We start from the raw sequence: 19,453 nt of genomic DNA, 5'->3' as shown, positions 1-19,453 counted from the left end.
AATTTCAGGTGGGCTTCTCAGCTGGCATTTATTTAAGCTTCTCTGCTTGAATTTCCTCTGTTTCAGTTGTGGCTAACAGTCTGCAGAAAGCAAAAAACCAAAAAACCCAGTGGTGTAGTGCTTGGGTATCTTCAGTGCTGGACTAAATCAACAGCCCTGATGAAACAGATGACTAGAAGAGACCTTCAAAATTAGGAAAGCTGCAACCTTGGTAGTGCAGCTTTGGTTTTAACCTACCATGTTTGTCCTTGCCAAGAGATTTAAGGGTGAACTTCATTAAAAGCATAATGAGGACTCCAGATGAGGCCAGTTCCTCTCGATTCTGCTATGAGCAGTGGCTTGTTCTTGTATTCAGTCAGCAAGGGTTGCGTGTAGGATGAATCGTGCATTGAATTGTTACTGATGGAAAGGTGCCTGGTTGGCCTTCGGTCTGTCTGGTTTTGCACGAGTCTTTAGGAATATTGTCAGTATTTGGTCTTGAGTTTAGGTCTTATTAAATATTATCATGAAATGTAACTGTTTCATGGTTTGCTCCTCTTCTAGAGGAACAGCTGAACCGCTGCTGTGGTGTTTGTGCTTGTAATACTGAAGGGATAGAACACAGCACTTAAACAATGGAAGAACAATTGAATGTTATCTAGAGTTTATACCTTTTCTTAAAACAAACAGCACCCCCACCCTCCCCACCAAGGCTTCCTGAGTGGCAGCAACTTAGGCTTGAGAAGTATTTGTGTTTAAATTGTACCCTTTGAATCCAGTAATTTTGAACAAGGTGTGGTTCAGCTGTAAATACGTAGTAAAAGGGACATGCACTGCTTCATTGAAAGTGTGTTTACAATACTTGATGACTTCAAGTTATTTTAGTTTTTGTTATGCAGGTCATGTATTTTGTCTGAAAGCTGCTAAGAGAATTGCATTTCTGGTAACGTTGGTCTGTATGGAGAGAATAAATGTAAAAAAGGTGTGATGCTGTGAAGTTTACAGTTTCATTGTATTAACTTTACATTATCACAGGCTTGTGGAAGCATTAGTAAAGACATTGGCGGGGTTTTTTCTTAACTAGTTTAGAATTATGGGAAATCTTGAACATCCACATTTGATTATTCCCCACCCCAGACCATTCCCATGTCTCAGCACGGTGAATAGTCAAAAGTCAGTCATCTCGGAAAAGAAAACCCCAAAATTCTGCAGAACCACAGAATTACGGAATGGTTTGGTTCAAAGCAAGAAGCAAAGCACAGTGCTAACATCTGATAGAGGCCAAAAGGCCCAAGTTGTTGGGTTACACTCCTTGTGAAGCTGCAAAACTGTTCTTTAGTTATGGCTGCTTTTAAATAAGAAATAGGTAAAGAATCGTAGTTGGAAGTTTGGAATGTTCCAGCTACATCAAAAAGCTCAAAGATACTCCAATGGTTGTGCTGGCACACACGAGAGAGACTAAAAATTGTATTCAGCATGGAACAAGCTTAGTAAAGTGGTGTTTAAAACCAGACCAATCCTTTGGCTCCCTATATTTATACTCTAGTCATAATTCAAGCGTGGAGATTACCGAGTCTTTAGTTTTCAATTATGTACTTGAAGTGTTATATGTTAGTGGTGGTAGGTTACAGTGTGGTTAAGCCAGAGGAAGGAGTTCTATGTAATCAGGATTGGCATTTTATGTTTTCCAGGGCCTGATTTGAAAAAACAAAACCAAACCCCAACAATAGAGAACCCACTTGTAATGCTGATGTATCCTTCTTGTATCACAGCTACAGACAAAATCCCATTCAGAGCTCACCTGTTTGTCTACCCTGTAAAACTCTGTTGAAAATAAACTTCCACAAATGTTATTTGTAACAAATGCTAGTATTTTCCTGTGATTTCATCAAGAAACTTGTAATGGGGTCAGTTAGTGTGGTTTACTACCCCTGTTTTGTTAATAGGTCAGTTGTGTAAATTCTTTACCAAGCACAAATAAATTTGGTTCTACTTTTCCAAAGCAGTGTTTCCAGAGCCTGATACGATCTTTCTGCTGAAAAAGGCCTTTTTAAATACAGATCTGTAGATAAATTTGAAAATGTTTATGTTGCTCAAATGTCATTTAATGTTTCTTTTCAAAGTGTAGGAAAATATTTCAACGCAGCTTTGCAGGCTGAAGATGATGCACTCGGTACTTTCTAGAGCGTAACCCTTCTTTGTGAAAATTACTTCAATGTTTTTTTTCCCCATATAGAAACAAATCTCAGTGTGAAATCCAAAGATAAAAAAAACCGTGTAAAAGGAACATTTTTCGATTGCGTTTATTAAAACTTAAGCACTTTTCAACGCTTCTGACTCAAGGCTTCAGAAAGGGCAGATGCTTTGTTCAGTTTCTGTGTGAGGGTTTGCACCCCAAAGCTGTTCTTGTGCTGGATGAGCAGCATTCGTGATTTCTGACTGCGGGTAACTGAAGGAAGAGGCAGACGCCGCAGCTGAACATCCAACTGCTGCCAGGGATTGACTGCAGACTGCGGGCCTGTGGGGGCAGATGCAGTTCAGAGGTTCAGTGTTTGTGGATGAGGTGCTGGCTGAGGGGCATGGTTTAGTGTTTGATAGGAATGGTTGGACTCAGTGATGAAGTGGGTCTTTTCCAACCTGGTGATTCTATGATGATGAGCCAGGAAACAAACGGTAACTTTCTCTGACTCAGATTTAAGCCTACAGCTGGAGAGTTAAATAATGAGGGTAGTGACAGGAAAACTTGCTCGGATTAGGCATTACTTAACTTTGTTGGTAAAAAGTGTCTTTCATCAAGCGAACTGGGAGTTTGGCTACAGACCCACCTATGACTCTTAACACTTTGGTCTCACTCCTGCAAGCATCCAGGTTGTGAAAAGAGCCATCGAAATGTTTTAACACTGAGCCTCAAGATGTGTGTCTGACTGTTCTGAATGTGGTTCACAGTGAGGTGGACTCCAGAGATTGGAGCCTGGGCTTTGATGAGGCTCTTCTGTAAATGCATGACCAGGTAGGGGCTGACTGGCTCCCTTTCATCAGCTGCATCCATCTCTGGCTTTTTTTAAAATCAGATTAGTACAACAGGATGAGCAACATATTGGCTGAAGTCCCTGTCCCACATAAACATGCCAGGAATGGAAGAAAATAATTTGAGAGTTACTTATGCAGCACTACTTTATCTTCATTAAAATTGTTAGGCGTGGAACATGGGGATTTGAAGACGAGGTAGCTCTGGCTCTGAGCTATAGCACATTCACTGGTTCCTTACATTGAGTACACAAAGACAGAATCATGTTTGTATTTTATTAAAAACTGCCAGTGAACATGGGTGCATCCAAGTACAAAGGATAGAAGACAGTTTAGAAAAGAGATTAGAGATGATTTGTTACACTCCTCGCACAATACACGCGGATTTCGGAAGGCACTGAAGGCAACTCATCCTTCCTGCTTGCTCTAGTTTCCCTTCTTCAGCTCCAAGGTGTCACTGTGCCTGTTCTTAAGAATTTCCCTGAGGCAGTCATACAATCCTTATCTTCCTGGGTCTTTTCTTTGTGCTGTGCTCCATTAGCCTCAAAGAAGGCTTCTGCCAGAGCCTTCCAGCTGACCCAGTTCCAGCTGACCCACCGTACAGCTAGACAGAACTTGGCCTTTCTGCTACCCAGCCGCGTGCTTCCCAAGGAAAGAACGGCTGCTGTACTAGATCCTTAATGAGCATCACTGGGGAAAGGCAAAGGCAGCAGCTATTTCGCTAATGTAGTGTACTGAGTGATCATCCTTCCCCTGAACTGATATTTATGGAAGGTTTTCATTTACCCCAAACCAGAACTAAACAATGTAGCTACATAGAAAAATGGACTCTGATAGACTTCTTGTCTTCTGAAAGCTTATCAGGTATGTGATACAAGTGAGCATTGTACACTGATAGGAGCAGGCACCCACATAACACAGGCCAAGCAAGGTCTACGGCCTTCAGAAAATGTGCATGAGTAACTTCTTGCCTTCTTTCACACCAAATGCAGCAATGACTGGAAAAAGCACGTCACAGCAGCAATCCAAGGGCAACAGAAAAAGATGTGATGAACAGTACAAAGACTGAAACAAAACCCCACCGTGCAAGGGTTTAAAAACAACATAAACCTGAGAAGAGCAGTAGTTCCATAGATGGATGAAAACAGCTAAAGGTGCCCTTCAGAGGCACAATTCAGCTAAAAGCCTGGCAGTAAGGACAGAAGACACTCGAGGCGGCCGTCCAGAAGCTGATCAAGAATGCTCTCCAGGTCCAACAAAACACAGAGCAGCGCAGGTTATGGGAAAGAACATGAATGGAGCCCTTGCTCTGAAAGTACCTTGTTATACAGATTCAGTAATGGGCAAACAGAACAGGGGGTTTGTTATTTTTTTAAAAGGAAGAGGCTATAGAGGCTATGAGGGAAAGGCATGGGGAAGCCAGAAAACAGTGGGAAAAAAACCAAACATTTTCAGAAGAATTTGTAGAAGTTCTGTGAAGCTAGATATGCCCATACAGTAAAAAAGCCCTACAATTTTAATTCTTACAGTAAGATGTTAAAATCAAGTATCCTTCTGGTATTTTTTTAGTCCTAATATTAATAACAAGCGGTTTAAAAATCAGAGAGCTGCTTTGTGACAGAGCTGTGCTTTGACAGAGCTGCTTTGTATTATTTTTGAGGCCCTACAGATAGAAGAATAGCTATACGTAATGGCAGCACGAGGACCAGAAACAGCATCAAGCAATGTTATCTGGTTGAATTTGAGACCCTTTGGGTCTGGAAACAGAGATATACAATTGCAGTAATTGCTCTTTCTCAATTAGGATGCTATTAAAACAAAATCAGAAATCAAGTCTCCCCTACCACAGGGATTGCCACATCGCTCTTCATTGTGCAGCCTCCACCTGCCCACAGCTTTACTCTCCTTCAGAAATCTTCTGTCCCAAGGAAAAGCTGATGAATGTGTAGACAAGTAGAAAATGTAGACAAGGCTTAATGCAGTCATATCATTGTTCATGTATTTCAGCATCCACTTCCCTCGTCTAGGAAGGTTTCCATTTTACTAGTAATTCTTTCTCAAGTAAAGTAGCTTTGATACATTTTTGGAGCAGGATGCTTTACTATGCAAAGGATTTATTCTATTCCTTTTACACCTTCCAATTTTACTGTATAGTAGCAAAAGGATGGAGGGAGATGAGGAGCAAAAACTACTCGCAAAGTCCTCACACTTCCAGTTGGGTGTGATGCAACTCCAGCTGATTGCACAGGCTGGGGTATCCGGCTGACCATCAGTCTCATTAGCAGCTGATTTGCCCAGGTTATTCCAAGTGACGGACAGACTCTCTTATCCACTACACTATAAAGAAAGCATTACAGATTTCTGCATGTATGGATTTAATATGAAATACCTTCACTTCTGTTGTAATAAAATTACACTGGAAGAAATGACCTGCTGTTTCAATATTTACTGGGTTTTGCTATGTTTAAAACTACAAGTCTTTGAAGACAAGAGATTACAGGATATACTCACAAAACTATATGCTAGGCTCTCTCTACAGCAAGGTAACAACTGGAGACAAATGCTTCTATACAGAATAATTCATTCATTCCCAGCCATAGCCATGGTGAATACCTGCCTCTCTCTTGAAGGGTGCTCCCTTGTGATAGGAAAATAGCAACAGAAAATGGCTGAATCTTAAATATTTGAAGTGTGTAACTGTTGGCTCTGGATTCCACATAAGGAATACTTAGAAATGCTGGGTAGACAGAACACTGTCTATGTATTACTTTCAAGCCAAAGTTTAAAACAATTTTTTTTTTTCCTCAAAAAAAGTGCAATTTCTCCAGTAAAAGAATTAAGGGAGGGGATTGAACCTTATCCTTGTTCTGTGTCAGTTTCTGCATCCGGAGGGCAGAACTAACTTCTTGCAAAAAACCACATTTATGTAGAATCATAGAATCATAGAATAACCAGGTTGGAAGAGACCCACCGGATCATCGAGTCCAACCGTTAATGTAGCACCTAACTTAGCTAGTAAATCAAGATTAGAGTTAGGATTCAAACAACAAATACGTAGGTTTAAACCCTGTTAATATCTTGGTATCTTGGTTAATATCTTGGTATCAAAAGATACTCTATTTTGTTTCTTAAGCAACTAAATAAGCCAGTTGATAAGGTTTGGTCACTATGTTTTTTTAAGCAGAAAGAAAATGCACTCAGTTATATCAGACATAAGAAGAGATGCAAAAGTACTTTTCTATAAACAAGTACACTAGCCGTTAATTCTAGGGAACATTTTCCCCATGACTTGCTGATTAGGTACTACCACAAAAGTGTGTATGACAGTTTCTTCCACTTTAGAGCCCATTGGCTATTGCTGATCTCCAGCAAACACAGCATTGCTGGGTAAATGCACTCTTAATACGCTCTGGTAGTTTATACTGGAGTTATAAAAAATACAGTGGTTAAATGGTGCTGTGTCTGACATTTCTGTTGCGGATGACTTACCCACAACCGCACTGAGCAGCTTCCAACTCGCTCACAGCATCGGTCACCTAAAGCAGAAAAACATTTGAAGGTGACCTGTAGTTATGCACTTGTTTTTAGCAAACAGAAGGGCAGGGAAGGGACAAAGCCAAGAAAATCCAAGTTATTGGATCACATATTAAGACAAGTTAGAAACTCCTTATTTTTTCATGGCAAACTAAAAGGGAATTGTGAAGTATTATCTTGGCTTGTTTAGCTAGCTACAGCTTATATGAATTTAACTACTACTAGAGGCTTACTTTGATTAAAAAAAAAAGGAGCAAACAAAAAAGAACATACCCCCCTCTTCCAATGCTGTACCTGCAGTAAAAGGTACTGAAGCCCAGGTCTCCAAAAGATGTCCTGATCTCAATGATTTCACTGCCTTTGAAAGCCTGCTTAATGGAGCGGTTTGGCTTTGCTTACAGCCCAGAAAAAATGCACACCTCTTGACTCCCTCTATTGTCTTTTAATGTAATGATCCTTCCACACAAGTTCTTCACAAAGCATAGCAAGTTAAGTCATAGGTACTTCTCTAAATATAACATACCAAACGGATTACTCTACATGCAGCATCTCCCTCAATGTTCTTCTATTCGCAGCTTATTTCTGTAACTACAGACCTGCTGAGTCACCTGCCATTAGAACACAGTCCTGAAGGGCCCTCTGTCAGACTGTTGTCTTTCAGTGTCAAGCAGTGACCTCATTTATCATGAGCCAGCACCAAAATAAAACTCCCATCATGGGAAGGTAGATTTAAGATGCTCTCTTAAACCACTCTTTCTCCTCTCATGCATTCCAAGGGAGAGACTGAACTTTTCTTATCTTTAAATCAGATCTTCTTTCACTGGCGCTCAAAAAATTCTCATACTAAGGGAAGTCAAGAACTTGATACCCTACGCTGGCTTCATAGCGTAAATGCTGAAGACACACAGACCTTTGCTAAACAAAGAGCAAAATCCAACCTACGCTTCCCATGGACAACAAACTGTCTCTACCAATACCAAAATTCAGAAAGCAGTTACAGGAAATCTCAGTTTTCCTGAAACGCCACCTGACCCTGTGAAAGATTACGCAAAAAAAAGTTGGTTAACAAATCAGGAGTAACTCAAGGCTGAAATTTAAATCCTACTGAATCTTAATGGGATCTTATTGAAAAGAAAAACACCATGTACGCCTATCAGCTGTTCAAATTTCTGCTACGTATACATTCCAGTACACACCCTTCCAGCCACATCATAAATGTGAGGTTTTACACACTGCTCATGCTGTAATTCCAGAACTCCTCCAAGGCAACAGGAACAAACAATAGCTGACTTGATGAGCCTAGAACCTCTTTCTGACTGATAAAATTTAATTCTTCCTGTTTGTGACTTCTCAAGTTCAGCTTTTCTCCCTTTTCTTCTGCTGTAAGAAGGAAACCTCAGGGCCAAGTACTTACTCATTTGATGGAAGGGCCTTCCAGAAAGGAAGTTTCCCAACAGTGGCTGCCTGCACATTTACTTATCCCTTACTCAGGCTGCATTGCAAATGTGAATGCTTCATCTCCATCCAGCATTCAGACACTCCTTTGGTTTGTGATTGGACTAGGAGCAGTAGCATGCTGCTTCTACAGGATAGCAGTGTCTTCCATAGTTTTCTCAAAAGAATATTCTTTTTGACTAGTATCATCTTGGCCTTTTTTGGTTTAGCTCAAGTCAGCTGGCATGCATTCTAACGCTTTAGTAATCTCAGCACTTACACACAAATGCTGAGCTACACAAAAACACAGCAAAGCCCCTGGTGCTTCACTCTCTCCTGTACATGTGGAATGTAACTATGGATGCAGAGGTCCCAGAGCAATCCTGTTGGCGATGGCGTTTGAAGCTATTGTTAGGAAAGAACACTGTAATTTTTGTTTGATGCTGTATCTATTTTCATTAGCTTTAATGGTCAACCTTTGAGAACAGTAAGAGTCTATAAAAGCTTAAATGAAATTCTTAAACTTTGAGAAGGTAAAAATTACCAGTTTAAAGTACACCAGTTTAAGGAAACTTCAGTTTCCATCAGTTATTAATACCCAGTTGATAGTGTTATATACAACACCAGGAAATGCACCTACACAGAATTCCCCTCCACCCCAACCATTTATTAAGTGGTCCCTATAAAAATCAGAAGCAATTTTGGTGTCATACCTGATTAATGCACATTATTGGAGTCCTGAATCTAGTGCTTAAACTGTGAAGCTGTGCTCCAAATGTCTGCAAATACTGAGCCTTCGTAATGGAATCTGACACTCCAAATTCACATCGAAACAAAGCAGCAATAGAGTCTATGACCACCAGCCGCACCATGCCTCTTGCCAGCAGTAGGGAAATCCTCTTAGTAATGCACTTGTGAAAGGTGTCCTACCACAAAACACAAACAGCCAGCATTAGAACTGTTCATTTGTAAAATCAAGCTATCATCACTGTAGCAGAACATGATGGAGTTTCTAATCATAAAGTGACTTTGTCTATCTTAAAGCCTGACCACTTTTCACAAATGTCTTGATGTCTTACCTTAAGGAAAAAATAGAGACCGAAATGGAACGTGCAGTTACCTGCAGCTCTAACTTAAATCAATTCTTAAATCAATCAACTCTTAAATCAATTTGTACTGACACTGCAAAATCTCAAGAATGCAATATTGCAGTCCTGAATGATTCCTGTTTTGCCAGAGCAGTTCTCACTGAAACACTGAGGACTCAGGGCTAGCATTAAATAGTCAAAACAGAAGTTAGAGACTATGATGCTGTTTGACTTATATTAACAACAAATACGTAGTTGCTACATCCGAACCATAGTGACCAAGAGACTTACAAATGTGACTAGTTGCAACTTGTATGCTCCCTATTAAAAGTGTTACTAATTGAATATTTTGAAGTCACCAAACATTTCAATTGCAGGAAGTTCAACTAACAAATATTTTGTAGGTTGCAACTTCTATCAGGTAAGAAAAATCCTGTTAGTCAGGTGAAAGGTCCTTGTAGCCCAGTGTGTTGCCTTTAACAGTGTGGTTTATAGCAGCTGAGCAGGAGGAAGAACAGACTCACAGTAATAATCTCAGCTTCTGGCCATCAAGTATTTCAAAGGTGGCAAAAAAAAGCAATAATGTGAGTCACAATTCTTATTGGTGCCACTCTTCACGTCTAAGTAGAGGTTCACTTAGATAAGAGCTTACATGCATCCAAAATTACATGCAATATCCTCATGCATTCCACAGCTTTTAGAACTAAATTGTAATTCTCAAGTCTGAATTATAGAAAGATCTATTATACTAAAGGAGCTGCTTTTTAAGAAATAAATAATATTATAATATCAAAGGTGCTTTTTTTTTCCAAACCAAGAGGAAAGTATTATTCTGAAGAACATTTTTGATGTGAAGGAAAATACAGAATGTAATTATGGTTTGGGCACTTCCTTCCCTTGCTACCATCTGCGTATCGCCACATTGCAATGTGTTCTGTGTGTATGGATACACACGCACACAAACTGAATCTATATTACAATTCGTATATTGCAATGTAATCTATTGCATAATTGCTGGACTTACCAGTGAGTGTAGGTATTTACTTCTAAGAGTATTTTAGAGAGATGCACATACTATTAAACCACAGAGAGACTCTCTCCATTTTACAATAACATACTCTGTAGCTTCCAGAAACTACAGTTAGAACTTTAATTAATATTTCCAATGACAGTGACATGGTAAAGGTAGCTCAGCTACTGCCTGGACCACATAGTGAATAAGTGGCAAGCAGAATAACGTACAAAATCTTCTCATACCCGCAAACTACAATTAAAAAACCCCAGCAATCAGAATGATTCAACAAGTGCTACTTTCAAGCCTTAGAGAAAACAGAAATTCTGACATTCTACCAATAAAGAACATGGATACTTAAGATAAAGCAGAGATATGCGGGTTTGCAAGGCAAGAATACAGTACTGAAGTTGGTATCTATTCCCCTCCAGTTCTGCTCTGACACTTTACAGGCATCACACACAGCTGCACTGTGGTGCTTATGCTGTGTCATTACCTTTTCCAGGTATCATTTCTTTGTCTCCTTTCCTCCCATCTGCTTAAACTGCAATTTAACAACTCTGGTGTTATATTGCAAGTTAGCCAGGATAGACACCCCTGTGTATATATATTTATATCCTGCCTCCAAAGTTCATGAAGATCTCCTTATGAGCTACAATAAATCTAGGAGCACTAAGTCTACTACATTTTAACAAACAAAATTACTTACAAAAATCCATTACATGTTTCATTCTAAAGACTTAATATTTGTCTTTCAATATCTTTCATAATAAAACACTGTAACAGACAGTTCTCTAACAGCAAATTGCAGAGATAAGGGAATATTCATTATAGATCTTAGTTCACTTTTAGCCTTTTGAAAGGTCTCCTGTACCAAAAAACTTCTGTGGTTACTGGATTATAGCATGATTAGGTACTCTTGATTTGTGTTACTACTTACTAAGTCTGCTGCGTGCTCAACAAAAATACTGTTTCCAAATCTGATCTTCTGTATGATTTCAGCTGGAACATCTGCGCGCAGCCTGTGCTGTTGTTCTATGAGTTGTTGTAAACGTTTACTTGGGAATACATCTTCCGTACAAACGTAGACAGCTCCTATAAGCCAAGGAAAGCACCTTCATTATTAGAACAGCTCTCTTAACAACACAAAACCAAGCCAATACATTCTGCACTCAAAAGCTAGGTGTACATACCTGGAAATTCAAGTTATTTTCTTTTGTAGCCATATTGAATCAATGATGAACAACAAAAAAAAACACTCCTAGAACTTTCCCGTAGTTGTCAGGTCCTTTTTTCAGTGCTCTCCACTAGGTGCCGCTCATCCTTCAGAGCTGTGGAACACCTGCTCACCTAACTGGGGTGATTTCGAGGATCACAACTTATCCAACCCACAAACACAGCGATACTGCACAGTTTGCCCTGGGCACAAATCCAAACCACAGCTCTATACTATGAAGGAAATTAACTACCCCAGCCAAAATCAGCACTACTAGTGTTTTGATTAAATTCACTCACTGTTTTCAAGTTTCTTGGGTTTAAATTTACACATGGAGGTGTACTTAGCAACACCACTTTTAAGCCATTTTAAAGAGTATCACTTATCCAATCTCAGTCCAATTAACTCCTCCTGAAAATGGTAGGTTAGATAAAAAACATTATATTTCAATCACATTACTCTGAGTGATGTCTGTATGTTTTTACTGTGGTTTCTGGTTAACAAGTATGCATTATTGCAGAGAAAATCAACCACACACATGAAGGATGCTGGGAAAAGAAAACAGAAATACTTTATTCTGTTATTGCAGAACTAGCCAGCATTATCAGCTTACAGGGTTACATCCAAGGATTAAGTCCACTCATTAAAGTGGCTGAAGCTGCTAACACAGCTTGGCAGCTGATGTGCTGGGCAATGTGAGATTTCCTAAACATCTCTACCTCCCATTAATCCATCCCTACGCTGGCTCTCCAGGGACTCCGATGTCCCATTTCCAGATGCAACTTCCATATCTCTACATATTCCATTGAAAAAACATTACAAAAATGTATCCAATAGCAGAAACTGAAAGATCTCAGGATTGGATCACGTAATGGTTAAAAATAAAAATATTTTGCTGGTAGACACCTGTATAGCACAGGGTATTGAGTTTTAAGAATCTCCTATGTAGGACAAAGATAAGCATACGCCTAGTTTCCTTTAGGACTAAACTTGTATTGTCAACATAACTCTCCCCAACTTCTCCACAAATTTACAGAAAATGCCCTACTTCACATGTGAGATATTAAAATAAATAAATAAATTATTTTCCCAATACACAGTCTTCTAAATACTTTCCAAATACTCAGAAAGGTATCAGGTGAAGAAAATAAATTACCCATGCCCACTAATTAAAAATATTGGTTTTGACAGGTGAGAATTAAAGACCTTCTCCAATTATTAACACATGGAAAAATACTTCATCATCATCCACAGCCTCCATAGGAGGTACTGAAATGTTTCCTCAATTTCTATTTCTATGCTGCCCAACAACAGCTTCAAATTATACTTCGGCTCCTTTTTACTTTTCTTGGCCCTAGCAGCCAATAGCATTTATTGCTACAACATTCAGTCTCCATTCTTAATTCCCCAATTCCATTAGGTATACACTTATGTCAGAGGGAACTGAGGGCTGTGAGCAGTTACATTTGTCAGTGACTAAGGAATCCACTAAAGCACCAGTGATCACAGCAGCTGAGATCTGATCATGATTCTTGACCTACAATATATTAAAAAATAGGAAGTTGAACTGTGGGTATGTTCTGTACTTTTCCCACCTTCTTCCTAGCATTTGAGTGGATGGAATTCTGTGTTTTAAACTGTGGGTATACATGCTGTTTTCAGTAATTACAATGACTGAAGCCATACACAATACTTGAAGACACAAATGAGCACAGATGCAAAATCCCAACAACAAAGAGAAAATTAAAGAAGAGAAAATGAGTCCACAGTCACTTGAGCTCATGAAGTTTACAGTGACAACAGCACCTTGTTCAGCACCATCTGAACTTGTATGAAGCTCGGGTGAGGAAATCACAGTAAACTATTCATTATATCACTTAACTGCTTAAGGCTTTTTAAATACCTAATTATTAGACAGTTAATTAAGTGAACCTTAACTGCCTTGCCTATTTCCCTAGGTTAATTTCTCCTAATTGGACTAATTTCCATATCACTCTCCAACACATCAGTGCTTTACTGTAATTTAGACTGCTAAAAGTGCTGTGCTGGTTGTTGACAAGAAACCACCTCAAAACCAACAAAACAAAACTAAAACACACTAAAAAAAACCCACCCTCAAGGGAGGACAAATTTTGAGTCCTATGAACATAATCTGTCATGCACCAAACCAGCTTGTTATCAAGAATCAGGTTTTTTCTAATTCATAATTTTAATATGGATATGAATTTTTCACATTATATTAATGTATTGCTTTTGAATATGGGCATGTAAAATAAATTCAGCCAACACGCAATCGGCCATAACTGACATTCTTAGAATGGCAGAAGGATAACCTTCAGGCAAAGGATGTCCCATTTTCTTAGTTTGCTGCCAATCTCCTAGCACTGAGAACAGTAAACAAGGCTATGGCTAAATCAAATGAAGCAAACAAACAATAAATCTCTACTGTCTAAAGAAATGTACTTCAACATCACTACCTAAGAGAAGGGAAGTTTCTAGCACTAAAAAAACCCACCATGATTTTAAATCATAAGCAAACTTTTAGCACAGAGATTAACTATTCTATTGGCAGACTAACTTCTATTGGCAGCGCTAGACTTCTGTAATAGTTACTAAGCATTTTTGTTCTCCTCAAGCTTCCTAAATAAAAGTCTTCAAACTTAACATAAGCTTTTAATTTCCTGTATTTCTCATGAGACTCAACACAACCCTTATTTACAGACCAGAGGGAAATGAAGTTTCATTTTTTAAGTGCTACACAAACAATAACTTCTGCTGTGACTGTATCCAACATATCGCACAATCCCACAGAGTTAAAAACTGCAAGAATAAAGATTCCACTGCTCCCCTTGCTCTTCAACTCCTGCAGCAGAATACTTCCACCTCCTATAGCTTTCAATATCCTCAAAATTTCTGCCCTCTCAGCTCTTCTGAAACACTCCTATTCTCTCACAGAAGTCCTGATATGATGCCCATTCTACCCTATCTTCCATGGAACACTTGGGAGTGGATAGATGGGGAACACATACATGACAAGGCAACTGCATCGAGAGCATAAGAAACAAGAACCATTTGCAAACACAAATAATGAAAAGATTTGCTCTTTTGTAGTTCTACAAGGAAGAGTGTAGTTTGGTACAACAGACAAGGGTGTCATTAGGATGCTGGGCACCTTTTTCTGTACTCCATTCCAGTTTGTTCTTTCTTTCAACACAGATAGGGAGAAGTGCTAGGGCACAAATGAAAATGTATTTGCATTCAAACTATTTGCAGCAGTTAGCACTGATACAAGGAAAGCGAACAAAATATATTTGCTTCTGCTCTGATTAATGACTTAACTTACAGCAAAGCAAGGTAATCCATAGGCTAATTACTACCCTTTATGCAAGATCTTCATTTGGACATTCCATGATTTTTCCACCTGGGCGGATACAGTACAAAAAATAAAGTTTGCCCACAACAAACCACTGAGCTGCCAAATTAAAGCCACTGCTGCGTGGAAGGAAGAGCAAGATCACAGTCAAAACACACCTAAGGCAGACTACTAGGACACTCAATTCTCAAAAGCGATACAAGTTTCCTTCTTTTCCAAGGCAGCATACAATACTTAAACCCCCAAATATCAGGAATTAGATTAATGTGATAGATGGTTAAAAAAAAAGTACCCTAACAAAAAAAACCTGCTCCCTTCACCAAAACCAGGAAAACTGTGGGTACAAAACAATGTTAACTTTCTCCAATTACATTTCCATCAATTTTACTGTGTAAATCACTTTAGTTATTGGTATAAAACTAAATATTCTTTGAAATTTGAATCTCCCACCCCCCAACTAGGGAATATATACCATATAGCCAAGGGGTCTGTGGACAAATCTGACAAGCTGTTCTGCTGTGATGGTTACCTGAGGAGTCAGTAAGTACTTGTGACCACAACAATTTTCACAGACTGCTTAAATGTGTCTAGTTCTACCCACAGCAGCAGGCAGACAAAAACCAGCCAACAGTAATTTTGTATTAAATTATGTTTTGATACAGGATATGCCCAGCACAGTTTTCTCTCTACGAAGATCCATCACTAATTCACTTACTACTAATGTTATTGCAGAAGGATACAACACAAACTCAATAGCTGCATCTACTTCAGTGCACGGATGACGTTCTTAACGACAGTATAGTCCTCCAAATGACAAATTGATCAGCATTCATATTTCAATACTTACCAGACTCTAGTCCACCATATTTGTAAGGATACTGCACACAGAGGCACAGTTGCAAACTAATCTGAGTCTTCCCAGCAGAACTTTCCCCAGCAAGTTCTGTGATTCCCACTAAAGGAATGCCACCTTTTAACAAGTTATCTAGTACTGAACATCCCAGGCTTAGCTTCTGGTGTTGGGAGGTGAGATGATCTTTATCTTGGTAGAGTTGAAGTGCTGCAAGGTTTTGGATTTTTTTTTCAATAATTGAAAAAAAGAAAAAAAATTAAAAAAAGGAGTGCCATTTAGTATCATTCTAACACACAATGATACAAAATAGAGCCTGTATACCAGGTTTACATCAACAACAGATATTTTCTTTGTTGAAGGGAGATTTTTCTCCTTCTGCCAGGTTTTCCCCACCTCCCTTTCCCCAAGGAGCCTACTAACTGAATGTCTGCTCAAAAACTGATAGTTTACGCTGAGCCCTTTCTCCCTCTCCAACTTTTTTTCTTCCTTCTGCCTCTAAGCAGTCTCCATGGAAAGCTACACTCAAGGAAAATATTGTCAGCAAGGTTCAAGCACAACAATTACAGAAATGGAAAGCTAGAGTAGACTATGAAACTGCGTACCAGGCCTCTAGCCAAGGCCTGAAGATACATGAAAATTGCAAGGAAATAAATTCTAAGTACAGAGCTGCCATGAAGCATTTCTACAGGGGAAGCTACTAGGTCCTGCTTGGTTTAGAGTGAGGTGTTTATATCAAATCAGTTTATGTCGTTAAAAATGTACCATATACGTTTTTCAACTAGTCTTAGTCCAAAAGGAAAACAGAGTAAGAGAGAGATACAGAAAGAAAAAGGAAACTTCTTGTTCCTCTAATCAAGTTTTCCAGACTGAAGAATCATTTTGCCCTGTTTCAGGCAAGCTTGACCCTGAAGCACCCACCCACTTCCATCAACCTTCAAGGTCCCAGAGGAGCTGTCCTTAGGACAGTTAAATAATTCACTACAGCATCACTATACCATCTGCCTTTTCATTTACAGAATCCCATTGCTGTGTCAATAAAGAGCCAAAACTATATTTTCATCCAGTGAAATACTTTAAGATTTAAATAGAACAGATTTTTTGCATTGACTGTATTACCTGTAAGCATACTGTCTCTCCTCAGTGCGTGAGAGACTGTTTTCAGTAAGCACTGTATATCTGCATTGGATAGCTTCATCAGTCTTTGCAAGTCTGCTCCAGAAAGATTTAAAATCTCTCTTATTGATCTTATGTCAGCTGAAATGAGAAGAATTCTTGTAAATCATAGAATCATAGAATAACCAGGTTGGAAGAGACCCACCGGATCATTGAGTCCAACCATTTCTATCAAACACTAAACCATGTCCCTCAGCTTTTGGCTAGATTACAGTCATATGCACAAAAGAAGTTTTTCCACTTTCTACTACTCGTTTACTTGTAGTTTACCTACACTGCATTCCTGTAAGCAGAGGAGGCAATGTTTGCTTTGACTATATCAACACATGCTATAACATAGCTTGGAAGAGCATAGGGTAAAGTCATAATTTCTAATCACTCAAAAAACTTGCTTATGAAATACTTTGTTAAAGTTCTAAAATGTTACTGTACATCTATGTGCTTACATACACAAAATTATGTAAAGGAAGACACTAGGTAGTAGATCTATTAGTAAGACACTGGTAAACTAAGTTACCTTTCTTAAGGGCAGCAATTATTTTAGGGTTCAAGTCAAACTGGTTCCAGTCCATTTCCTGATACAGTGCCAGGGTGAATGATCTGTTTTTAAAGAGGATTTTATCAGATACACATGAGAACAAAAAAAATAAAATAAGTATCATTCAATGTGAAAGGACTGTAGTAATATTCTTTTCTTATAACAACATATTTATCAGTTATCTTAGAAAAATAATGATGATTCACTACATTGGCAGAAGTCTTCTCAGGCAGCTGTTTACATCACCTGTTTACATCATAGAATGGTTTGAGTTGGAAAGGATCTTAAAGATTATTGCTGTGGTTTGAACTAAACCATGACAATCATCCAGTTCCAATCCCCCCTGCCACAGGCAGGGACACCTTCCACTGGATCAGGCTGCTCAAAGCCTCATCCAACCTGTATACTTATATGCTACTAAAGGGTTCCACTAATAATACCATAGATAAGAATTACCAGTAATTTTCATTTTAATTTTGGCTAGGACTTTTGCTCCGGATTCCAGTTAGCGGACCCGTTAGGTAGTCATTTCTATCCTGCCACTCTACACAAATAAACGTTTACTTTTCAAAAACAGATCACACACACGTGCAGTTTGGAATGATCCAGGTGTTCCCATACATTGGATAGCCAAATACATTTTCATTTACTAGCAAATCTAGCATTAAAGCATTAAATAACAACGTTAGGCACTCTTCTGAATGCTTTGACCTAAACCACAACAGCTTAGCCCTATAGGCATCTCTTCTCCCAAGTTACAAGTGACAGGACAGGAAGAAATGGCCTCAAGTTGTCCCAGGGTAGGTTTAGACTGGATATTAGGAAAAAATTCTTTAAGTAAAGAGCAGTGAAGCACTGGAACAGACTGCCTAGGGAAGTGGGGAGTCACCATCCCTGGAGATGTTCAAAAAGGTATAGATGTGGCACTTCAGGACACAGTAGTGGTGGGTTGATGCCTGGACTGGATGGTCTTAAGAGCTCTTTTCCAACAATTCTGTGATTCAAAGAGTTCTGTGGGGCCCATTACTGCTTCCGAAGGGCTGGGGAGAGCACACAAGAGCTTTGTAAGACTAGACGACTTTGCAAACCATCCCTTCTTTAACATGGGGGAGGAGAGGCTGCCACAGATCCTGACAAAACGAGAAAACACACTAGAGGAACTGGTCATTTTTAAGCATCACCTCTTCAAAGTGATGTCCTGACAGTCATGGGAACTTACCAAACTAATCATGACCATGACGAGCTCTGGAGGGATGGACTCCGGGCCAGCATGTGCACTGCTCCCATAAGAAAAACAATGACGATAGAGTACACTGGCAGAAGTCTTCACAGGGAGCTGTTTACATCATAGAATGGTTTGAGTTAGAAAGGATCTTAATGATTATTCACAGAATCACATAATAGTTTGGGTTGGAAGGGATTTAAAGATCACCCGGTTCCAACCCCCCTGCCATGGGCAGGGACACCTCCCACCAGACCAGGCTGCCCAAGGCCCCATCCAACCTGGCCTTGAACACCTCCAGGGATGGGGCAGCCACAGCTTCACTGGGTGATCTGTTCCAGTGCCTTACTACTCTCATTGTGAAGAATTTCTTCTTATGTCTAGTCTAAATCTTCCCCTCTCCAGTTTATACCCATTCCCCCTAGTCCTGTCACTACAAACCTTTGTGAACAGTCCCTCCCCAGCTTTCCTGCAGCCCCTTCAGGCACTGGAAGGTCGCTATAAGGTCTCCTCAGAGCCTTCTCCAGGCTGAACAACTCCAGCTCTCTCAGCCTGTCCTCGTGTGGGAGATGCTCCAGCCCTCTGATCATCTTTGTAGCCTCCTCTGGACCCGTTCCAACAGCTCCAGATCCTTCTAGTGTGAGGATTCCAGACCTGGACACAGGACGCCAGGTGAGGTCTGCGTGGTTTGAGCTAAACTGTGACAACTACCCAGTTCCGCCCCCCTCCCACGGTACCGGGCTGCTCAAAGCCCCATCCAACCTGTACGTTTATACTCGCCCCTAGTGGGTTCAGCTAATCACAGCACAGATTAGAATCACCAGTAATCACCATCGCAGCGGGGAAGGGGATCACCCAGAGCCGATCCCTGCAAAGCCAGGCAGGTCCCAGGGACGCGGCCTACCGGGACCGGCGACCCATCCACGCCATCCCCGTCCCGGGGGGTGCGGAGCAGCGCAGCCCGGCAGCCTCGCAGCCCCCGGCCCGGGGGACGCGGAGGGACA

At 40.0% G+C, this 19,453-nt stretch overlaps 1 protein-coding gene across 2 annotated transcripts; it reads right to left on the bottom strand.

The window, feature by feature from the left end:
- Positions 1–2,697: 2,697 nt before the first annotated feature.
- Positions 2,698–19,288, bottom strand: LOC138721631 (DNA repair protein XRCC3-like). 2 transcript variants are annotated; one of them, XM_069858974.1, is made up of 8 exons: positions 19,271–19,288; positions 17,207–17,289; positions 16,633–16,770; positions 15,511–15,723; positions 11,015–11,169; positions 8,688–8,900; positions 6,496–6,542; positions 2,698–5,343 (listed from the first exon to the last, which is right to left on the bottom strand). In XM_069858974.1, the coding sequence occupies exons 2-8, from the start codon at positions 17,259–17,261 to the stop codon at positions 5,121–5,123; spliced, it is 1,044 nt and encodes a 347-aa protein (XP_069715075.1). In that variant the 5' UTR covers positions 17,262–17,289; positions 19,271–19,288; the 3' UTR covers positions 2,698–5,120. The 2 variants fall into 2 exon arrangements, with proteins under 2 accessions (XP_069715075.1, XP_069715074.1); XM_069858973.1 differs by lacking the exon at positions 19,271–19,288 and adding an exon at positions 18,447–18,531.
- Between the last annotated feature and the right edge of the window lie 165 nt (positions 19,289–19,453).

This window comes from Phaenicophaeus curvirostris, chromosome 5 (assembly GCF_032191515.1).
Source record: "Phaenicophaeus curvirostris isolate KB17595 chromosome 5, BPBGC_Pcur_1.0, whole genome shotgun sequence".
Taxonomy (NCBI): Eukaryota; Metazoa; Chordata; class Aves; order Cuculiformes; family Cuculidae; genus Phaenicophaeus; species Phaenicophaeus curvirostris.
Note: the sequence above shows the minus strand (reverse complement) of the source record. Positions and strands in the feature narration are given on the sequence as shown.